Source organism: Gopherus flavomarginatus, chromosome 4 (genome assembly GCF_025201925.1).
Source record: "Gopherus flavomarginatus isolate rGopFla2 chromosome 4, rGopFla2.mat.asm, whole genome shotgun sequence".
NCBI classification, from domain to species: Eukaryota; Metazoa; Chordata; order Testudines; family Testudinidae; genus Gopherus; species Gopherus flavomarginatus.
The window spans coordinates 63,445,337-63,461,978 of record NC_066620.1 but is presented as its reverse complement, the minus strand read 5'-3'; the positions used below and the strand labels follow the sequence as shown (position 1 = coordinate 63,461,978).

At 40.1% G+C, this 16,642-nt stretch overlaps 1 protein-coding gene across 6 annotated transcripts in view; it reads right to left on the bottom strand.

Annotated features, from left to right (window-relative positions):
• The window catches only part of KIF6 (kinesin family member 6), a 295,124-nt gene extending 282,772 nt beyond the window's left edge, over positions 1 to 12,352 (bottom strand). For 4 of the 6 annotated variants that reach the window (XM_050948491.1, XM_050948493.1, XM_050948494.1 and 1 more), the window contains exons 1-3: positions 12,241 to 12,352; positions 10,775 to 10,884; positions 8,144 to 8,218 (exon numbers count right to left, since the gene is read on the bottom strand). In XM_050948491.1, the coding sequence (XP_050804448.1) occupies positions 8,144 to 8,218; positions 10,775 to 10,884; positions 12,241 to 12,342 (287 nt within the window). In that variant the 5' untranslated portion in view covers positions 12,343 to 12,352. Of the gene's footprint in view, positions 1 to 8,143; positions 8,219 to 10,774; positions 10,885 to 12,240 lie in introns of those variants that run through there. The other 2 variants (XM_050948492.1, XM_050948496.1) reach the window with 2 other exon arrangements.
• Between the last annotated feature and the right edge of the window lie 4,290 nt (positions 12,353 to 16,642).

The window sequence follows — 16,642 nt, the reverse complement described above, 5'->3', positions numbered from 1 at the left end:
AAGCCACCTTTATGCCTTCCTGATCCTGAACTGCTCCATGTATTGGAGAGGCCTCCAGTGTAATTATAATACTTAGTCCTTCCATTAGTGCAGGGGACTGGACTGGATGACCTCTCAAGTTCCCTTCCAGTCCTATGAGTCTATGTCTGGAGGAATCAGCTTTGCTACTTATTTATTGCTGTGGGTAAAATGTGTGCAGTAAGTTTCTTTTCCCCTAAATCTTCTCACACACCCAGAATACATTCTGCACTCCCCTGGGGGTATCCATCCCCCCATCTGAGAACCTCTGACTTATGCCAGAGCTTATGATGGGGTTCTCGGAAGGCAGCCTTATGGCAGTTTTCCACAGTGTCTCTGCCCAGGAAATCCTTCCGATGCCAGATACAGGATTTTTAGCTCCCCTTTATGCCACGCCTATCCTTTTACCCAGTATAAAGGATCCAAAACAGGCGTGAAACTCTTATTCTCAAATTCTCATCACTAGTATTTACTAGTGATGAAGGGATATGGCCCACCTTACAAATGATTAAGTGAAGCGTACCCATTAGATCCAGAAGCATGATCAGTAAGGCTACTTATGAAAATGGCACAGACATTTCGCCATATCTTGCTCTGACTCTGCATCCATGGTTCTAGACATACTGCTCAGTCGTCTAAAAGATTAAAAAGAAAAATAAATCTTGCAGGAAGGCACATATTTAGTGCCCTTCAAAAACTCTCAGAAGCTCAGAAACTCCATCCTTTAACTAAGCATACTGTGTGTAAGCACCATACTCCAGCAAACCACATGCTAATACCTACGAACAAAGGAACTGATTAAGGAATAATTTCTGTCCATGGATGTGTATGTGCAGCCAAGAGAAGTATTTGGCACTAAGGAACAATTTTAGCTAACTCCAAATTACCTTATTTTATTAGTTTATGTCACTTATTATTCTAACATGGGTTCAGATGGCTTCATTTTAAATTACTGGTCATCTAAATGTAGCTGGTCATTCAACAGCTATGCAAATACTAAACTAATGAAGAAAGTAGGAAAACTTCAGTATCTTTGATCTTTTGATAACATCTCATCTCTCCTCATTTCAAATCCCACTACCTTTGATTATTTTCCTGATGTCCCTGCACTTTCCCTCTCCCTATTTCAGAAGCCCTTAATCCATAGTCAACTCACAATAAAAATTCAACACACTCCTGGCAAATCCAACTCCCAGGGTATTTGTTTATGATTAAGAGACTTGTGAACTTTATTTTATTTTTAAACTCTGAGAAAGTAATTTTGAAGGAGGATTTGCCTTTGGAGAATCTCAGTACTTAAATATCCCTTCTCGTTTGGAGCACAGATAAAAGTTCCTTTTAATTAAAATGAACAAAATATCTCAACATGACATCTTCTTTTTATATCTTTGCCAGAATTGTGGTATAAATCTAATTTGGTGAGATCTCACATTTCATAGAGTTGTCCAACTCCCAAACATACATACAACAGCACTGTTTTGTTTTTCAAGAGCTTACTGCACACATCAGTTTCTTTAGAAATTGATAACAATTTTCCTGAAAAAGGGGGTGCAACATTATTTCCTGCATTACTCCAACAAGTTCTCTAAAATATGCAAGTTCAGCCACGAACACTGTATTAAAAATGGTATTTTATTGAAAAAGATGCTCTACGTACCCACCCAAACAGTCACACTGTAACCTATAATAAGAAGATTTCTTTAACAGTTTGAAAATCTGCAATTTGTATCAGAATAAATCTTACAAATACTGTGCCCTATAATAGTGGTTTGATGAAATTTTAATGAATCCTTGCACTTCATATGGCCCCATGGTTGCAACCATTTCAAAAAGAGACATTAATCATTATTGTCTGATTCTCCAATTTAGCACAATTTTTAAACCCGATTGTGTCAAACTGGCATCCAAAAGGAAAGTGATCCCACAGCCCTTTTGTGCCAAAGCCACCCACATTAATAATAATAAAGCTATGATGGAAGTTTATCAAGAGCAGAGCTCAGCCATTGCTCACCACACTGACTCAGGAATATAAACTGCTCAGGCATGAACAATCATTCATTCGAGTCTACCATTTAGAACCATGAATAATCATGACAGATGTGTACACCTTAATTTCTAGAATTCCAGAGAGAACAAACTGTGCAATAAACATAGCTACTGCGGTTATGTGGTCTTTAACTTAGCCATATTACCATAAAGCTCAAGGAACCATTTATGAAGCTCTGTGCCAATGACTTATTATTAATATATCATATCACATCAATGAGACTTAGAGGCTTCCAGGACCCATTTTGCTAGGCGCTGTACAAGTGTTAAATGATACTCCCTGCCCCAAGGATTGTACAATCTAGAAGACAGGGTTTATTAATAATTTGTAACAAGAAAGCTGACCATACTTTATTTTCAGAATCCCAGTAGCATAAATATATAAGAAAGACTTTCCTTTATGAGGCCACTGTGTTGGAAACAATTCTGTCTGCCAGTTAAAATCACCCAGCAACCTACTTTACCAACCAATACTACCTACAACTCCAGAATCAACATGCTGCAGCTGCACCCAGCAGTGCCACAAAACAAGACCAAGAAGATGGAAAATGTGTTGTTACACTGCAGCTGAGTGATGTGGACAATGAACAAAGAATAATGGGCAATTAATTATTATTTTTTTGCAAGAGAGAAGGGGAGAGAGAATCCCCTACATAACCTGAAGAACAAAAAGACGACAAATTCATAGAGCATGTATGCACAAAAAATGTACAAAATACAAACATTCAGTAATTGTCTCGTACTTGCAAAAATTAATATGAGCCCTTGAGGATATGACACTGTTTTAAGGACACTTTGAACTGCAGAAAGATTTCTCATTTTTAGATCTGTTTTTCTCAGTGCATGTGTGTCTTCTAATATCTATTCTTTGAGTCCTTCATTTCTCTAACATTAACATTAATTTTTACCTATGGTGAATAATAGATGTTTAAGCATTTAGACAACTTAAGAGAAAATGAAAGGGACAATGAATAGTCAGCTGTAGTTTTGTTAATATAGTAGCTATATAGCAGCTTCTGCATTAAGAGATTAGCAAAACTGCAAGTATTTCCCCTTTGGGACGAAATCCCCCTGCATCACTATCTGTTAACATTTAATCAATCTTCATATAGGCAGGAAGGCATTTCCAATACCTTAACTGGATTTTGGCACACCGTTGAACTTATCTAGATCCAGATAGACTGCCTCATTGACTGACTGCAGTTTGTGCCTGGGTGAATAACAGGTATACTTATTTCTGAGTTCTGGAGAAAGTTAGCAAAACATCTACATAAAATTTCATTTTGTCATTTCCTGCTCCCTGCCTTTGCTCCAGTCATGATGCACAAGTATCTGACTCTGTGTGTTCTCCTCCTATTCACTCCTGTACCTTCTTCCATGCACCCCAATGTGCCTCCTGAACCCCACTCCTGACCTGGCCTGCCCCATATCCATCCAAGCTTCTCCTTAAACCACACTTCAAGAAGCCTATAAACTCAAGTGCCCCCTCCGCCCCACCTCCCTCCCCATAAAACAAGAATTAACTAAACTGGCAATAAGGGAGGGAAGAATACAAGAAAGGGAATAGGAAAAGTTCTTTAAAAATAATTGTGAAACCGGTGATATGCATATGAACCATGATGTCTGATTGCCAGGTAAATGGCTACCCATGATCACTGATTATATATAAAGGAGACATTCATGTTAAGATTCAAATCTGCAAAGTGTGCACATAGCCATTGTACATAACCACATGTTCCTGCCTCTGTTGACTTCACCCTCTTTCTCCCATTTCCTCCTTGGCTTGTTACACCCACTTATTTTGTCTAGTCTTATTTTAGGTCCAGATTGTGACTCAGGCTAATATAAGGAAGGGACGGAAGATCCTCCCACCCTCCTGCACTGGTGTATTAGTGGTTCTTGCATCATGGCTTTAGGGTGGGCATGAGGGAAGGGCACAGGCTGCAAGTCTCAAAACAGGTGGGTGGGATGGAGAGGTAGAGTTATGGGGAATAGGTGGAACTACATTTCTACGCATTGCTTTGTGCCAGCCAGTGGAAATGATACCACCTTCTGAAGGCATGCAATTAGTTACTGCCCCACGGAAGCAAACCTGGGAGAAGGGAGGGAACTGGGACACTGAGTAATAATTTCTTTACAGAGCAACTCCTGGGCCAGTGCAGCAGTGAACTGTCCCTTACAAAAAGGATGAGCCTAAAGGCTCAATTTAGCCTTTTAAATCATAAGTTCAGGACAGGAGATGTCTTTTTAAAGGTTTTTGTCCAGCATCCAGCACAATGGATATCCAATGTGCCTGTGGTTTCTGGGTGATACAAACATCAACCACATTTGCCTGCTGATTTCCTGTAACTCTGTTCTATATATGCATTGTCTATATTTTAAAATCTTCATACTCAGCTGTGAAGCAGCCAGTTCACTGTTTATTCCACATAAATAGCTTTTTAAACACATGAAGTGTTACAGATTCATGGAACTGTATAGTCAGTCATTGTTATTAAGCACTGAAAACAAGATATTTTATTTCAGATTATGAAGAAAAGTAAAATGATGTAAATAAGAAACACATGGAGATACAATAATGATTTTTTCCTCAGAAGATGTGCCTCAGGCAGAGAATAAGAGGGATTGAGGTGCGCTAATGCCTGAGGCCCCTGCAACAGCAGGGAATTGATTAAGTGAGATATACCTAGATAATCCTGGCAAGTGACCTGCACTCCATGCTGCAGAAGAAGGCAAGCCCCCGCCCTCAAAGTCACTGCCAATCTGATATGTGGGAAAATTCCTTCCTGACCCCACATATAGCAAGCAGTTAGACCCTGGACATGTGAACAAGAGCCAGTTAGCCAAGCACCTGACTGAGATACTGCTCAGTGTTACCTCAGAGCATTAGCTCACCCTGCCTATTGTCTCATCTCCAGCTGTGGCCATCTCTGATGTTTCAAAGGAAGGAGACTTCCATCTGTCTCTAATGGGAATGGAGAATTTTAAAACTGGTGCAGGGCTTTGAAAGTTTAGAAATAAGAATATACAGAATTTTGGAATATGCCATGTATCCTTTATCTTCTAATCATTCAGAAACAGAGTTCGTAATTTCCTTATTTGGCACCACCACCGTGTTCAGTTCTGCACCAAAAATAGAGTAACACAGGCTCCCTGCTTCAAGGAATTGATCATCTATAGGCCTGATGCTGATTACCCAACAGGAATTAAGAGTACCTGTCAGGCACAGACTAAGAGTAGAAAGACAGGACCCCATTGACTCAGATGGGTGCTGGATCATGCTCTTAATATAACTAATACATCTTCATTAGTTTGGTGATGTCTCAAACTGGTGGACAGGGCCAGCTTTAGGAAGTACGGGGCCCAATTTGAACAGTTTCAACGGGGCCCTGGCAGGGATGACTATATTAAAAAAAAAAAAATGTAAAAAACCTCATGGGGCTTGAACTCACAGGGCAGTGCTCCGAGTCTTTGGCAGCACTTTGGCAGTGGGTCCTTCACTTGCTCCAGGTCTTCAGAGGCACTGAAGGACCTGTCATCAAAGTGCTGCTGAAGACCCGGTGCGCTGCTGGGTGAGTAAAAATTAAAAAGGCGCCTCTAGCCAGGGAAGAGATTCTCACTGGGCGTGGGGCCCGATTCAGGGGAATTGGTGGAATTGGCCTAAAGCCGGCCCTGCTGGTGCAGGGCTATATTCTTTTTTTGATTAGACAGTAACACACACAAACCGAAACCCCTAAGTTTTTAAGAGATAAAATATATCCTCTAAGTAGTTTCACTATTACTAAAGGAATGGGATAGAAAATTGACCACTTACATTGAAATAAAAAAGACAGAAATAAAACTAGAGAATGCTCACTGCATTCATGTAATCATACACATTAGGGATGGAAATGTCCTGTTAAGTCATATAGTTTATCCCCCACCAGTGCAGAACTGTTCCCTGTGGTACACTTCCAATGCTTTGTATGATAACAAAGGATTTAGCAAATATTTTTCCAGCCATTTTAGATTACTAGTGAAACCTCTCTCTCTAAAATTGTTTATCTATACATTTCACTATATTCTTGCTGCTCCAGACATTATAACATATAGTCAATAACGGACAACATTCTGGGGAATACCTGGAGGTGATTTCTCTTATGAAACAGAACCAAGCCATATTTGATTGTTAATAGAAAGTCTGTTCTCTCCTGACTCCATCCATAGCTCACTGAAATCAGCAGAAAGATTCCTATTGATTTCAATGGGCTTTGGATCAGGCCCTTTATGAATAGCCCTCACCCTCACTCCCAAGCCTTTAAACCATCAAAAGAACGATTACAGGTTCTCATGAGTGTCCTCAAAAGGAAACATTTGATATGTGCCCTATTTCATTTTATATTTTGTTAAGGCAGAAACAGTCCTACTATTTGTTCTGTTTTGGAACAAATCAATTGGCTCATCTAGCATAAGCCAAAGCAAACTCCATCATCCACAATAAACATAACTCTTCACAAGAAAAAAAATATCTACCATCTTAATTAAAAACATCAAATGATACAGGTTTGCTACTATATTTATTAGCCTATTTTTCTGAAAGAGGATCTATACAGTAAATCTCTTAAATGTTAGACTCCAAACAGAAAATGCCTGAAATCAGCCCTGACATGAGATCAATCTGCAATCACGAACTGGCAGTAATTAGTTACAGACTTAGATTGTTCTTTTTAAGATACATGCAAACTATAAGGTTGCTGTTTGTGCTGCATTTCAGGTTCAAACTTGTTTTATTGGTACAGGGCAAATGAAATTTACAAACCTATTTCAAACAGACTTGGAAGGTTTTGGATTGTTCTATTAAGAACATAGCTCCTTCAGCATATGGGAGTCAACAGACCTCAGTGATTGGTGTGTGTTTCACAATATATTACTTTCAGTATATTTTAATATGGTTCATAAAGAAAATTTACAGTCAAGTGGCCCATTATTTCAATTTCTTGACCAGATTATCATGTAGTAATTATTTAGTGAGTCAAGCAAGAGGCAGATTTTTATAAAATATCTGCTTTAAAAACAGCCATTCAACAGACTTTCCTATTTAAAACGAATCCATTTCTCAAGGATTTTACACCCTCACAGCTATACAATCTAATTGCAGGGACTCACATCAGCACAGGTTCAAATAAAAAAAGAAAAAGAGTGTAGATTCCCACAGCTCAGAAGCACTGTATAGGGGAGCTATTGAACACATCCAGCTGGTCCTCACACCTTCCAGCAAACTGCCTGTGTAGCCCCATTCTCTTAAAAAAAAAAATAGATGCATTGTTGCCAATTAGCTTTGGTAACTGAGTTTCCTAAGAATGCTGATAATCCAAGTTCTGGCACGCTCAAGACAGGTTTTAACTCTCTACTTGCCAGGCACAGCACAGATTCATCTATCCTATCATAGTCTTCTGTTGAAGATATCAATACAAACCAGTAAAATTTAAAAACAAAGTCTTAATTTTAATTATAAATGAAGGAATCAGACTTCTGAGAGCTTCATTCTACAACATTATCTTGACTCATTATAATAACTAAAGAATGTTATAGTGCCACCAACACCATCATGAGTATGTACATTAAGCAGAAAGCAGTAAGGACAAAACTGGAGGCCCATTCATAACTGTCCTTAAATCATATTAAAGTTAATAAAAACTAAACAGGGAGATTAGATTTCCTAATGCATAACCCTTTTCTTTAGAGTTGCATAGTGCGAGGGCTATGAAATTAACTTTTCTGAAGGACCAATGGAGATTAATCAGTGGAATAAGAAGAACTAAGCTAATATGAATTCCTCTGGTTTCCCATATAACATCAATAAAACAGGAAATCATAGCAATGCTAAGTTAGGGGCTGATGATGGAGTCTTTCTATAAGCAGAACATTCATGGAATTCTTGCATGCCTATTGATTCAGATGGATCAGAATTTAGAGAATAAAAGCACAATCCATTTTTAAATTACCATGGCAAATGATTATCAGATTGTCTTCAAATGGTATAATGAAAGTTACCGGTGACCCCATGTAACTGCTGATTATTTACAAGATTAATACCTACCATTCTGCAACTGGTTTGGCAATGCTTTCAAAAACTGCATCTTGTTTTACCTCCTGATCAAAAATTTTCTGAAATCTGAAAATAATAAACAAATAATCATGCAGTATCTTAAAACACTACTTGATTCATAATTTGTGTTTTTCTGTTTGTAACTAGTCCATGTTTACATCATTGGGCTTACATAACCTAGTACAATGTTTTCCCTGTAGCCCTAACCACAGTGTCCTGTTGTGCTATTGTATACAAATAGATTGTAAACAGTACTGCTTTGACAAGATCTGTACAATACAACCCTCTGATAAAATGAGGTAGTTTAGAGAAAAAAAAACTGTATTTTACAGCTATCAAGGGGATTAGTGTTTGCAACTGGCATCACAGTGAAAACTGGATAAATTAATTATCCTATAACTAAGCAGCACATATAAACAGAACAGCCAAGCTCCCAATTTTTAGACTACAATGAAATGTAGCAACTAGGAAACATTGTAATCAATAGATGAACATCAAATAAAACAAAACCTAAGCTTCTACCACTTACTATAAGTCCACGCAATCTGCAGAGACGGTCAAAAAAGCAAACAGGATGTTAGGAATCATTAAAAAGGGGATAGAGAATAAGACTGAGAATATATTATTGCCCTTATATAAATCCATGGTACGCCCACATCTCGAATACTGTGTACAGATGTGGTCTCCTCACCTCAAAAAAGATATTCCAGCACTAGAAAAGGTTCAGAAAAGGGCAACTAAAATGATTAGGGGTTTGGAGAGGGTCCCATATGAGGAAAGATTAAAGAGGCTAGGACTCTTCAGCTTGGAAAACAGGAGACTAAGGAGGGATATGATAGAGGTATATAAAATCATGAGTAATGTATAGAAAGTGAATAAGGAAAAGTTATTTACTTATTCCCATAATACAAGAACTAGGGGTCACCAAATGAAATTAATAGGTAGTAGGTTTAAAACAAATAAAAGGAAGAAGTTCTTCACGCAGCGCACAGTCAACTTGTGGAACTCCTTACCTGAGGAGGTTGTGAAGGCTAGGACTATAACAGTGTTTAAAAGAGAACTGGATAAATTCATGGTGGTGAAGTCCATAAATGGCTATTAGCCAGGATGGGTAAAGAATGGTGTCCCTAGCCTCTGTTCGTCAGAGGATGGAGATGGATGGCAGGAGAGAGATCACTTGATCATTGCCTGTTAGCTTCACTCCCTCTGGGGCACCTGGCATTGGCCACTGTCAGTAGACAGATACTGGGCTATATGGATATTTGGTCTGACCCAGTACAGCCGTTCTTATGTTCTAACATCTGCAGTTGTTCTGTTTGGCACTATAAGTTTACATAGTTCTTACTTCACAGAACATGCAAAAAACATGGTCTGGGTCTCAAAGGGTTTACAGTGTACAGTTAATCAGGCAAATGCAATACATGGGGAAATATTCAGTGTATGAGGTATGGAGACATAAGTCTCTATCTTGCAAACCTTTATTCAGATGAGTAGTTGTACTGAATTTGTTTGATCTTAATGACACTGCGCACAGGAATATAGAATTGCAGGATCAGGCCCATAGTTGGTGAGATGACCAGTGTAGGAAGACTTCAATAAAAAATAGTGAGCTTTAGGGAGGAAAGAAAAAGTGTTTGGCATGTACCATTCCTTTTGTACGTATGGCTTGATGATAAAAAAATTGAAAACAAAGAGCATTTCCTTAAGGATCACAATGCTCAGTATTTCTCAGAATTCATTGCACAGACTCCCGACAGGAACAATAAAGACACGGAGAATGTCAGCATCCATTAAGCTGACAGGAGCATCTACAACCTAAACTGGTGTTGCATAGAGCCTGTCCAGTGACATCAGCATGAGTTACAGATGTTTGTTTGGTGTCCTACTCTACTGCAGATTTTAAATTTTCTTCAGCATCAAATTTCAAGTGATATGAAATTTCATACAAAATGTTGCATCCAAATTTGACAAACTATAATTTTCTTCACTGTGTTTTGGTTAGGCCTGAAATCAACAAATTCCTGTTAGAAAGTTCTTTTTGTCAACAAATCTTGGGCTAAAGTCATTATCCACCCTACACTGGCTCATTAGCTTCTGCAGGAACATAAGGTCCCTCCCTCACTCTGGCCTTGTCTGCACTAAAACTTTATAGCCAGCTGCACGGGTGCAGGCCTGTAAACAGGACTCAGGCATTTTTACCACAGTGTCATGTAATAGTCTGATGAAACATACAAGTTCAGGTATTAAACTTTTCTAGTTTTATCATGTCTTGCCCTGAAATCATGATAGAGTATAATGTACTGTAGCACTGAAAGATTCCTCTTGTTAAAAAGTCTTTTTAAAAATCTTATCAAGTATACCAAAAACTATATTGTTTTTGGTATACTTCAGAAATCAATAAGAAACTTTTACTGACTCTCTACAGGACTGGCACACTGAACCTAGTGGCTGATCCTTACCCAATAATCTTCTCTGTAGGTAATGGTGACACTGAATATAGAAAATGGACTATCTTTAACAGGAAGAAAAATAATAAGCTTGGCTATAACACAGATATGGTAATGTTGAAAGTGATCATATTATAAATTGCATGAGGAAAAAATCAGAGTAAAATAGACTTACTTAAACTTGTAACTTTCTCGCTTATTATTGACAAATCCATCTGCCAAGTCACGTGGCACAATAATCTCTAAACTGGAGACTGACTTTTCATCTTCACCGACTGAATAAATCTGCAAAACAAAATGACTTCAGCAATAGAACAGTGGTTTGTTCCATGGCCCTATCATCTTGATGTGTTTAACTGCATCGTCTCATTAAGATCACATACAGGAATGTAGACTAATCAGAATTCCATGGTGACAGAAGGGAGAAAGCCCAGTTTGCCCTCCTTCAAAAATATAGCCCTTGCCATTTGAGCTACAGGGGATTCTGCATTACACAGTAGAGAACTGTCTCTCTTTCGCTCACCCACCCCAGAATAAGATTTCAAAATATCTAAATGCAATTAGACAACAAGTCCCTTGATAAAATTTGCTTAATAAAACCACTTTCAAATATCTGACCAAAGATTTATTTTAAAAAAACCTGAAGAAGTGTTTATTGTGTGAGATTAATAAGGCAATCATCAGATAGTTTTTGGACAACAATTTAAGGAGCTTGGGGTTTTTTGGGGGTGGTGGTGGTTGTTTTTTCAAGAGATATATGGCAAAACCTATATACCATTTATGAAAATGTTTTCATTAAACTTTTTATTTTTCATTTCAAATAAGATGAAATATTTTAACTCAAGAATTCACTTCCAATATCCACAATGATGATTTCATTAAACAGGCTTCTTGTAAGTAGGTAGAACGGGCTAGGCAACCTATGGCACATGTGCCAAAGGCAGCACAGAAGCTGATTTTCAGGGGCATTCACACTGCCCGAGTCCTGGCCACCGGTCTGGGGGGCTCTGCATTTTAATTTAATTTTAAATGAAGCTTCTTAAACATTTTTAAAACCTTATTTACTTTACATACAACAATAGTTTAGTTATATATTATAGACTTACAGAAAGAGACCTTCTAAAAACGTTAAAATGTATTACCGGCACGGGAAACCTTAAATCAGAGTGACTAAATGAAGACTGGGCACACCACTGCTGAAAGGTTGCTGACTCCTGATGTAGAAAATCAGTTTCCTGCGCCCAAAGGTCACAAGCTTTACTAGAGCACAATTTAGTTTTTTAAGGCTCCTTTAACAGCCAATGTCTAGGGCTTTCTACTCTGCACTGGGCCACTGAACATCATCCCGGCGCTGCAACAAGTCCCCCTCTTCGGCAGTACATCACTGCTCGGCGCCGGGGGGAACTCAAGGCTGGCAACCGTGAAGGGGGACCTCAAACAGCTCATATCAACCCCCTCCCCCCTCGAGGCGTCCCGGGCTGCCCCCTGGGTGCCCGGGTGCCCGCCCCCACCCACCTCGGGTTGCCTCCTGCCCCAGGCACTGCGGTCCGCCGCCTGGCCAGGGCACCCCCCCGCTGCCCCTCGACACCATGTGCTCCCCAGGCTGGCTGCAGCCCGGCTACCTTCCCCGCGGCCACTTACCCCCGCTTGCTGCCGCCTAGCCAGCGGCTTCAGCCGGGCATAGATCTGGATCGTTTGCTTCACCATATCTCCGCTCATAGAAGGGGTGACTAGGCCCTCCATAGCAACGGTAACCAAGGAACACTACCCAGCATGCTCTGCGCCGTGGTGAAAGAGGGCGGTGGCGGTACGCCAGCGAGCTACGCATGCGCATCCTGGAGAGAAGGCGGTGACTGCATGCTGCCGGTGCCTGATTTAGACCGACTTCCGCCGCTCCAATCAGCGAGCGGCTTTTCTTCTCTGGGGCTCCACCCACCCAGTCCATGTGCCAGACGGGCTGGTGCCCCGGGTGCTCCCAGGTCCGCCCAAATCCGGGGAGCCGCCCCTCCCCCTTTGGTGGTACAGGGGACACGAGTCCAGCCTCACCCGCACAGCGGAGTTGAATGTTTGATGAAACTGACCATTCAAATGGCTGTGTACAGTGGTGTTGGAGCTCTGTTGTTCCCAGGATATTAGAGCGATAAGGTGGGTGAAGTAATATCGTTTATTGGACCAACTTTTGGTGATGAGAGAGACCAGATTTTGGGTTTACACAGAGCTCTTCTCCAGGTCTGGGAAAACCTTGTCTCTCTAATTCAAATTACTGAACTGAAACATCAGAAATGTTTGCCTTGACAATAGGAATCTCACATAGGCCTCTCATTCCTCTTTAGCTTTATGACAGGTTTTGTATTGATATCTGCTGTAGGTGGTTTGACCAGGCAGATGGTGTCCTGATATAATATGTAACAGATTTAGAAACCATCATTCAGAGATTTCAAAGCCAAAAGGGACTATTGCGATCATCCATCTGACCTCCTGTATAGCACAGACCATAGAACTTCCCCAAAATAATTCATAGAGCAGATCTTTTAGAAAAACATCTAGTCCTGGATTTTAAAATTGTCAGTAAAACTGGCACACCCCAGAAGACCCTTTTAAAATTTAGGGGTGGAGGGCATAGTGATATGTTCTGTGTGTACCCACAGCATCTGGATAGAGAAACAGCCACACAGCTAAATTCAGACAGTGCTCAAAAGGGAAAAGTAACTTGTGAAGGAAGATTATGAAGCCCCCACCGTATTGCCTACTGATTTAGGTCATTTAAATGACTTTGTTCTAAATCAAGTATCTTTTCCCCTTACTTTCGAAGCATCATTCTTGTTTCTCTTGTGCTTAGAAACAGGCATTCCTCATGACAACATTAAGTGATTCAAAAAGCCGTAAACCCAATTTCATGATTTGGATATTTTTTTTCCGAAAGATATGCTGTAACTCAACCAAAAATTACCCATTTGTACAAATTGCTGGGCAAAATTCTATGTCTGGTATTATTCAGATCAGACTAGATAATCACAATGGTCCCTCTTGACCTTAACGTCTATGATTCTCCACTTTCTTGCACTCTTGTATCATCACTAACACTTGTTCAGATTTTTAACAACTCCAACTGATAGCGTTTTACACTCACTTTGTATGATGCACCTGACAATCCAAAGGTTCAAGGCAATGGAGAATCAGGCCCTTTCCTGGTAAATAGAACCATGGCACAGATCGCTATTATTTAAGTTTTCTGTAACTATTGAGAAGCTAACATTCATGAACAAAGAACTTTGTAAAATAGCAGTGTTACTCAACCTTTTTGATACAAAGGACTTTGCTGCCTTCCTAAACTGTGTCAGGGAGATTTCAGGGGATGATGCTGGTATATGGACTAGTCGCTGAAAAACACTGAGTTAGAGGACACCCTCCTTTTGAGGTCCAGCATCTAAAGAGCTCCATGGGCCGGAAATACTTTGGCAGAGACATACACGTGTTTGTAGGAGCAGTAAACTTCCTCAAGCACTAGCCCTGGAGCAGTAAGCAGGAATCTATTTCTCTTCATAGTGTTCCTTTCAAAGGAGTTGTGCATAGGGACACCTGTAATAATAAACAATATGTTGATGAAGAAGCCCACTATCAAGGATCATTTTAAACACCCTCTTAGGAAAAAACAAAACTCTTATTTCTGAGAATAAAATTTGTACATAGCATCATGTTTATGTTTAGTACATTATTGAGAATAAATGTACATTCTGTGTGTAAAACAATTTCGATCTAAGCTGAGTCCAAAAAGATAAAGCTCCATAGAATAGGACACATCAGGCAACACGGGATTGGGGGCAAGAGAGGAGAAATAAATTCCTGTTACAACTGCATCATCAAGTGATAAAAAATGAGTTAGATTCTCCTTTAAATTATACCCCTACAACCTTACTGACTTTAATAAAAGTGCATAGATGCACATGAGGACAGAACTGGTCCTGTACTTTTAATAGCTAGTTAAAGGAATTTCTTTCTTTTAAGTTGCAAAAGCAGGTCTCAGAGTAAAGAAGCAACAGACATTCCTGTCTCCTTCATTAGAGAAAAAACTGTTATAATGTCTAACCCGGCCTCCTGAAAAAGCTTTTAGAAAACCCTACTTGATGTAACCCTCTCCCAATAGCTTTTATCCTCTCAATGAGAAATTATCCCTTGGTGGAACCTCATTTTTTTCATTGTAGAAGAGCAAGGTACCTCTTTAGGAGGAGGAATTAACCCCTTCACTTTCCCCATGGAGCTGAGTCTGCATACCTCATCATGCTACCAATTTATCATATCAGCGGCAGGATTCACACACTTGAATTCAATGGGGAACTTAAAAATATCTGCAGCTATATGTACAATTTTGGGGAGGGAACAGCAGATTTTCAACTTTTAAAATTACATGAGGCAGAATGTTGAAAAAGAGAAAACTGCGACAAGTCTGCTTAGCAGCAGATTCACTACTTTTCTTCCTCCATCACTGCAAGGTCATAGGTTAACAAGAGCGGAGAAAGAATAGGTCCAACCCTCAATCCTGGACAAGAAGATGAGGGGATTGGAATGGAAACCCAGAGTCTGTCGAGAGAAGTGATTTGACTCACTGGTGATGCAATAGGAGGAAGTAGTTTTAGAGTTGGAAGAGGAGCCTGCTGCTAGATACAGGTGCACAAAGCCAGTAGGGAAACTGCAGGGACTCTGAGGTGGGGCTTGTGCCCTAATTGTGACTATATGGAAATAAGCTTTTTCAGCATCAGGATGACAGTGTAGAGCAGTGATTCTCAAAGCCGGTCTGCCGCTTGTTCAGGGTAAGCGCCCTGGCAGGCCAGGCCGGTTTGTTTAACTGCCGCATCCACAGGTTCGGCCGATCACGGCTCCCACTGGCCGCGGTTTGCTGCTCCAAGCCAATGGGGGCTGCGTGAAGTGGCGCGGGCTGAGGGATGTGCTGGCCGCCCGTTCTGCAGCCCCCATTGACCTGGAGCGGCAAACTGCGGCCAGTGGGAGCTGCGATTGGCTGAACCTGCGGAGACGGCCAGTAAACAAACCAGCCCGGCCCACCAGGGGCTTTCCCTGACAAGCGGCGGGCCAGCTTTGAGAACCACTGATGTAGAGAGTTCCAATGATCCAACAGACTCTGAAACTGAATCTTGCCCAGTGGAACCTGTAGGTGATACCTGATTTTCCTCAAAATAATTTTCCTCAACTAGCTGCAGCACACAAGAAACCCTAGCTCTCCTGTGGACTGACCCAAACTTAGTGTTTAGAGGAATTTAGGGCTTTCTTTTCTGTCAGCTGTAGTAGATCTTCCTTTTGTTTGAGGTATGTGCTAGACTGCTTATTGGGAATGTACCAGATGACTAATCCTAGTAGCTGAAGAGCCTTCAGCTCTTGTCTATGAGTTTGGGTACACTTATCATACTATCAACTACTGTTTTTGAAAAAGTTCACTATACTACAGTATTCCAAGAACTCTATCAGATAAGGATATTGTAGCGTTGCATCTTATATGTAAATTCCAATTTCTGGTAATTTTATGTTAAAAAATTGCCTATAGAATTTTGAATGAGTAGTTTAAATATTATAACTAATCATCCCTTTGGCTCCTCTATTTTTCATCTGATTAAAAAGTAATCTGGATCACAATATATACTGGAAACTGGAAGTTCAGGGATGATATTCCATGATGTCACCTAGCAACCTAATGTGCCTCCAAATAAACAGCCTTGTAAATTTCATAGTAGCCCAAACTTTTATTTTTATTTTTTGTAAGTTTTACATTTCACAGGCTTTACTTATTCTTGGCAGCTACCATGGCTCTTTGGCTACGATGGTGATTAGAAGCTAGAACACTAAAATCTTTCCATGGATCAGATGGATGGATTCAGGGCCAAAGCTCTTCTGTCAAAGACTGAATTTGTCTCATCATCCAGCTCCTGGGAAACCTGGTGTTATTTGTAGGTCTTCCACATGGCCAGACAACCTCTTGTCCCTTTTTAAATGAACAATATTTCAAAGTTCAAATGCAACAAGTTTAGCATCTGAT